Genomic DNA, 7,103 nt, shown 5'->3' with positions numbered 1-7,103 from the left:
ACACTTAAATTATTCCATAGTTTTACCCCACTTATGGAAATACAAAATCTTTTTTTGGTTGTACGTATAGCATGAATTTTTAAATTTAACTGACCCCTTAAATTGTATCCCCCTTCCCTTTCATTAAATAGTTTTTGAATTCCACCAGGTAATAAATTGTTCCTAGCTTTATACATAAACACAGCAGTCTTATATCCCACTAAATCAAAAAATTTTAACAATTTAGACTGTATGAAAGCTACATTTGTATGATCCCTATACCCCATCTTATGACATAAGACATAAGACATAATAATACTTCATATCAGGTATGTCAATAAATCCACTTAATATAAAATAAGCAGGACGCACAAAGGTGATGTTTTTCTCAAGATCTGGGTTGAGTAACTCCATAGTAAAACTGTCTACAACACAGTGATTTATAGATGTGTCCTCCTCTGTGTGACTATGTAGTCTTATGTACAGTAGATGGAGGTGAAGACATCTCTCTCCTTCTGGTGGCAGAGCTCTGTCGAGCTTTACCTTTGTTGAGAGAGGGCTACCAAGAGAAGCAGCCCTCCTCTGCATTTCTGTTAAATAAGGTCAGTGTCAGGTCCCCTGTGTCTATTGTTTCTAACCCATCCGCAACATTTCAAAATGTTACTGCAGCAGAATGATGGGTCACATTAACAAAGGACTTTGCCACAGGAGACCTATGTTTAATTCCTGTGTGAAATATTTTTTTTTATCTAGGACAGTTTAACAACTTTAACCGTGTTTTTATTATTCTAACATTTTGACATCATGACATCACACCGTAATGTTTTCGTAAACCCAGCAAAGTACAATCATTTTTATTCTGATAGCTAATTATGCTGTGACAGGTCCATCATTTTTTGTTTGTGTTCAATACTGTTTCCATGATGACATGGGTGCAGTATACCTGCTAGTGCAGGGGTCTCCTGATATAATTGTCTCTTGCTATGACAGCCAAGTCTCTTGCATATTTGCTACACTTACACTCAAACTGTGGCAGCAGCCATGACAAAGATTAATCAGCCCCAGATTAAAAAGCATCACTTAAAACCAAACAGTTTCCAGAATATATGTTTATTTTCTACTAAATCCTTTAAGGGTCTCAGATATGGTGGCCAGTGCTGAGGCTATCTGTGTAAGTGTTTGGCCGATTCACTCTTGGTTGTCCAGGACAGTTGAACAAGACCTGAAAGCATGCAGTTATATTCCGCTGATGGCAGACCCAAGTATGTTCTGTATCACCCCGATGCACTGGTCGAGATCAGATAAGTCTGGACAAGCCTGTCCACCTGAAGCGTGATGAGCTAGTGTGTTGCACACAGAAAACACATGGCCAAACTGTCTGTGCATGTTCTCCCTCTGCCGATGTTTGAATATTTGAAGTCAGGTTTTACAGTGCATCATATCAAAAACCTGCTTTCTTCAGCTGATACAGTGAAGCTTTTCGTTCTGGTTCTCCTAGATTCTAAACCCAAATCTGAAACATTCCTGAGCTACTCTGAACACAGGCTGGCTGTCAGTGAAAGATTTCTACTGCTGGGAGGTCCTTCTATATAGACCACAGAAACTTTAGATCCTCTATGTCGCTGAGTCTCACAAGGTTCAGTGCTTAGTCTCATTATGAGGTTTTACTTAGATGTTCTGGTATATAGCAGACTGAATCAGGAATGGTCTTAAGCACCTTTCTACATGTTGAAGTGCACTCAAAGCACTTTACACTATTTCCTATTCACCCATTAACACACCAGTAATATCACCAGGAGCAAACAGAGGTTCAAAGTCATGCTCAAGGACACTTTGACACATGGACTGGAGAAGCCAGGGATTGAACCGCCGACTCTATGGTTAGGGGAGAACCTGCTCTACCACCTGAGTCACAGCTGACCATCAGGACAACAGGTCAAAAAGTCAAAACAATATAATAACAGACACAAACTGTTTGATCACAATAACTTGTTTGCAGTATATACTTGCAGTTATGACAGAAGCCCAGAATACTAGTGTTATTGTGTGTTATACCAGTCATAATGTAGAGTGTAGTTAATACCACAGGGCCATAAAAGAGTTATGTTATTTGAGTATTGTTCTTTTAAATTATTTGACTTCAAAATAAATCACTACAATCCCCTTTCATATATTAAATTCAAGTTCAGTCATTTATGAGATGTTACAAAAGTGTCCACTTTACAATAAGCTGTAGCTGTTGCTCTACAGACTTTGCTCCAACTTTTACTAGATTATAAACACTATGCTAAACAGATAGTGCTGAATATACATAAATGATCAATTTAAAATTGCTTTCTTCACTGTGATTTTGGATTGATCTCTGATTTTTAATAACTTTTTCACAGATACTTTGATTTCTTGTGTCTGCAGAACATAAATGAATGGATTCAACATGGGAGGAAAGACAGCAGATAGAGACATGTTTATGAGTCTGGTATTTGCATCTATATATGCATTCAAAGCAAATGTGAACATTAGAGGAAGAAAATAGATTGCCACCAGTGTAAGATGAGATGTGCAGGTTTTAAAGGCCTTCACTCTTTCTTTAACTGCAGCTACTTTAGACAATGCATAGCCAATATATGAATAGCATGACAAGATAAATAGCAGTGGAAACCAAAGAATAAGAACTGATAGAAAACAACCAACAATCCAGGTGAGTGTGAAATCATTGCAGGCGAGATTCTGCACCAAGTCATAGTCACAGAAATAACTGTTAATAACCACAGATTTACAGAAGGAAAGGTTTGTGAAAAGGGCAACTGCAATGAGTGCAACACTAATGATTAAGAGCCAGAAAGAGGCAATCAAAGAAAACATGAACCTGTGGGTCACCTTCACTTGATAGTGCAGAGGGAAACTGATGGCTATCAGTCTGTCATAGGCAAGTGCAACCAGGTTAAGGGGCTCCATTGCAAGGCAGGTGTAGCAGAAAAACATGAATGTGAAGCAATCGTTGTAGGGAATGTAACGGTGGTCAAACTGAAAAGTGTCAAATACTTTTGGCACCACAGCAGAGCTACCAACCAGGTCTGCAAATGCTAAATTAAACACTGCAATATATTTTGGAGTTCTCAGAGTATGATCCAAGCATATTATTACCATCACAGCTGTGTTTCCCAGCACTGAAACAATGTAAACAAAAAAGAGAAAGACATAATAATACTTCATATCAGGTATGTCAATAAATCCACTTAATATAAAATAAGCAGGACGCACAAAAGTGATGTTTTTCTCAAGATCTGGGTTGAGTAACTCCATAGTAAAACTGTCTACAACACAGTGATTTATAGACATGTCCTCCTCTGCGTGACTATGTAGTCTTATGCACAGTAGATAGGGATGAAGACATCGCTCTCCTTCTGGTGGCAGAGCTCTGTCGAGCTTTACCTTGGTTGAGAGAGGGCTACCAAGAGAAGCAGCCCTCCTCTGCATTTCTGTTAAATAAGGTCAGTGTCAGGTCCCCTGTGTCTATTGTTTCTAACCCATCCGCAACATTTCAAAATGTTACTGCAGCAGAATGATGGGTCACATTAACACAGGACTTTGCCACAGGAGACCCATGTTTAATTCCTGTGTGAAATATTTTTATCTAGGACAGTTTAACAACTTTAACCGTGTTTTTATTATTGTAAGATTTTGACATCATGACATCACACCCTAATGTTTTCGTAAACCCAGCACTGTTCCATCATTTTATCTTTGTGTTCATGACTGTTCACATGACAACAAAGGTGCAGTATACCTGCTGGTGCAGGGGTCTCCTGATATAATTGTCTCTTGCTATTAGAGTCAAGTCTCTTGTATATTTGCTTTGCTTATACTCAATCTGTGGCAGCAGCCATGACAAAGATTAATCAGTCCCAGTTTGTTCTTCTCTAAATACAGGTTTCATTCGATAAGCACCACTGGAGACACATACATAAATGAAGAAAGTATAAGACTTGAACTGTAAAATCATGTTTAAAATAGTGTTTATTTTCTTCCATTTTACACATGTAAGATTGACTGGCTGCTGTACACTGCCAAATGTGGTTGACTTTTAGTGTCTCTGAATGCATTCAACATAAAAACAGTCAGAACTGAATCTGCTGCTGTTCGACAGTGGTGCGGTGGGTAGGGCAGTCGTCTCCCAACCAGAAGGTTTAAAAGTTCAAATCTCCATGCCTGCAGTCCACATGTTGAAGCAAAACACTGAACCCCCCAAGTTGCTTGTGATAGTGGTGCGTATGCAGCTGCCTGCGGCCCCCTCGGCTCCAAAACAAAAATTTTGTTGTACATGTCACAATGACAATAAAATAAAGCTTCTTCTTCTTCCACTAACGCTGCTCAGGCCCGGCCTCCTGTACAGACACAATGAAACTATAGATATCAGCATTGGCATATTAACACTGGGAAAGACTCTGAATGCAGAACAGGAAGACTTACTCTTGTTTCCTTCTAAAATGCAAAAAAAAATAAAGTGTAATCATAGCAGCGCCTATTAAAGCACAAATGATTAGATAAAAATTGATGCAAAATTATTATCTAACTGTAGAGAAGATGTCCCTTTAATGTTATAATAAAATACGTATTAATTGATTTTAAAATACAAAACCAAACCATACTAAAACTTTATTTGACTCTTTTCTTTACAGTTATTTGGGATTTCTTTCTGACTTTTAATAACATTTAAATGGATTCTTTTTTTTTCTGTGTCTGCATAAATATAAATGATTCTGTTCAACACCAGAGCGAAGACAGAGGTCATAGACAAGTTTATGATCCTGGCACATGGATGTATTATTTCCTTTAACATATACGTGACTAGCCGTTGTATGACATTAGTTCCAGTAAAAAATGACCTATGCAAGTTTGAAAGGCCTTTTGACCTTGAACTGTGGCCACTTTAGCTACAGTACATACAAAATACTGGCAATGCACCAAAATAAAAAGTACAGGGTGCCAAAAGGTAAAATATGGGAACAAAACACTAATTATATAAACGGGGAAACAATCCATGCACACAAGTCTGTTTATCTGACCACAAAAATGGCTCTTAATAACCACAAATTCACAGATGAAAAGTCTTGTAAAGAGGCAAACTGTATTGTAGTTAGCAATAATATCCCAGAACGAGGCAGCGAGAAACATTATGAATATTTGGGGTGACTTTCATTTGATAGTGAGGTAGAAAGACAATGGCCACCAAACTGTCTTAGGAGAGTGCAACCAAATTCACTGAATGGATGAGAAGGCAGGTCTACCAGCAAAACATGCACATAAAGCAATTGTTTTAGGGGATGCATGGATGGTCACTTCAGCACCAAACTAGAGCAAGCAAACAGACCCACAAATGCTAGGTTAAAAACTGCAGTATATTTGGAGTTCTCAGATTACGATCCAAACATATTACAGCTATCACAACTGTTCCACACCACTGCAACAATATCAGCAATAGAGAAAAAGACATATTACTTAATATTAGGTATGTTAGAAGATGCTATACAGATACTGTATGTGCAGCAAATCTATTTGCAACATGGTTAAAATCTGTATCTGTTTATATCTATGGGGTGTAGACATAAAACAACCCACTGCAAACATGCTAATGTGTACAATACAGACTGCCAGAATACTTGTGCTATTGTGTTGTACCTGGCATAATCCAGATGGTAGTTCATTCCAAATTGTGCCATAAAAGAGAGTTGTTGTTTTAAGTTGGTTTTTGATTTCAAGATGAATTATTACAGGATCATCTGAGAAATAAAATCAAGTTGAAACATTTCTGGGATGTTATAGAAGAGACTTTCTGCCACAGCTGTTGCTTCACTGATTATGTTCCACGTTTTACTCTATTGTACATAATCTAAACAGACATGGAACTATATACACAAATGATTATTTTATTACTACTCTCTTCATTTTGATTTTTAATTTCTTTCTGATTTTAAATAATTTTTTCACAGATTCTTTGATTTCTTGCGTCTGCAGAACATAAATAACTGGATTCAACATGGGAGGTAATGTGGAGACCAGAAACGGGTTTGTGAGTCTGGCATTTAGATGTGTATATCTAAATGTGCTCATTACTGGGAGAAAATAGATTGCCACTAATGAAAGATGAGCTGTGCAGGTTTTAAAGGCCTTCCCTCTTTCCTGAACTGTGGCTATTTTAGACAATGCATAGCCAATGCATGAATAACACGACAAGATAAATACCAGTGGAAGCCAAAGAAAAAGAACTGATAAAAAATTATGTCTAAATTATAACTAATGTCCAAGATGATTATTGCAGGCCAACTCCAGCCTCAAGCCATAGTCCCAGAAAAAGCTCTTAATAACCACAGACTTACAAAAGGAAAGTCTTGTGAGAAGGCCAACTTCAATGAGAATGGCAGTAATGATTAAAAGCCAGAAGGAGGCGATCAAAGAAAACATGAGCCTGTGGGTCACCTTCACGTGATAGTGCAGTGGGAAGATGATGGCTATCAGTCTGTCATAGGCAAGTGCAACCAGATTAAAAGGCTCCATTGCAAGGCATGTGTAACAGAAAAACATGAATGTAAAACAGTCATCACAGGGAATGTAATGATGGTCAAACATAAAAATATCCAGAACCTTTGGCACCAAGGCAGAGCTGCCAAACAGGTCTGCAAATACTAGACTAAAAACGGCAATATATTTTGGAGTTCTTAGTCTATGATCCAAGCATATTATCACCATCACAGCTGTGTTTCCCAGCACTGAAACAACATAAAGTAAAAAGAGAAAGACATAATAATACTCTATATTTGGGATGCCAATAAATCCACTTATAAAATATGCAGGACACACAAAGCTGATGTTTTTCTCAAGAGCTGAGTTGAAAAAGTTCATTGTAAAACTTGTAAAACTCCTGTCCACAGCAGAGTGATCAATGTAGACAGAGCTCCTCTTTACTGTGTCTGCATCTTGTGATGATGAAGCTCTGTCAAACTTGAATAAGGAGGAATGGCTAATATGAAGTCCTCCCATGAGTTCATGACTAATAGGGTCCAAGTTTAATAGGTTCTTTGTGAATGTTGGTCCTGGTTTAGCAAAAACTATCTGTACAGATGATA

General features: G+C 37.8%; 1 protein-coding gene and 1 pseudogene across 1 annotated transcript; both read right to left on the bottom strand.

The window, feature by feature from the left end:
- Window positions 1-2,298: 2,298 nt before the first annotated feature.
- LOC109953522 (olfactory receptor 146-like) lies at window positions 2,299-3,282 on the bottom strand. The gene has a single exon (XM_020589004.1). The coding sequence runs from the start codon at window positions 3,280-3,282 to the stop codon at window positions 2,299-2,301; it is 984 nt and encodes a 327-aa protein (XP_020444660.1).
- Window positions 3,283-5,934: 2,652 nt separating this feature from the next.
- LOC109953519 (olfactory receptor 1E5-like) lies at window positions 5,935-6,879 on the bottom strand (annotated as a pseudogene).
- Window positions 6,880-7,103: the final 224 nt, after the last annotated feature.

This window comes from Monopterus albus, unplaced genomic scaffold (genome assembly GCF_001952655.1).
Source record: "Monopterus albus unplaced genomic scaffold, M_albus_1.0 scaffold727.1, whole genome shotgun sequence".
Classification (NCBI taxonomy): domain Eukaryota; kingdom Metazoa; phylum Chordata; class Actinopteri; order Synbranchiformes; family Synbranchidae; genus Monopterus; species Monopterus albus.
The sequence above is the reverse complement of the archived record's forward strand: the minus strand, read 5'-3'. Positions and strand labels throughout refer to the sequence as shown.

Bases quoted from the DNA above. Each gene is read 5' to 3' on its own strand.
- LOC109953522 (XM_020589004.1), bottom strand. From the start codon at position 3,282: ATGGAGTTACTCAACCCAGATCTTGAGAAAAACATCACTTTTGTGCGT.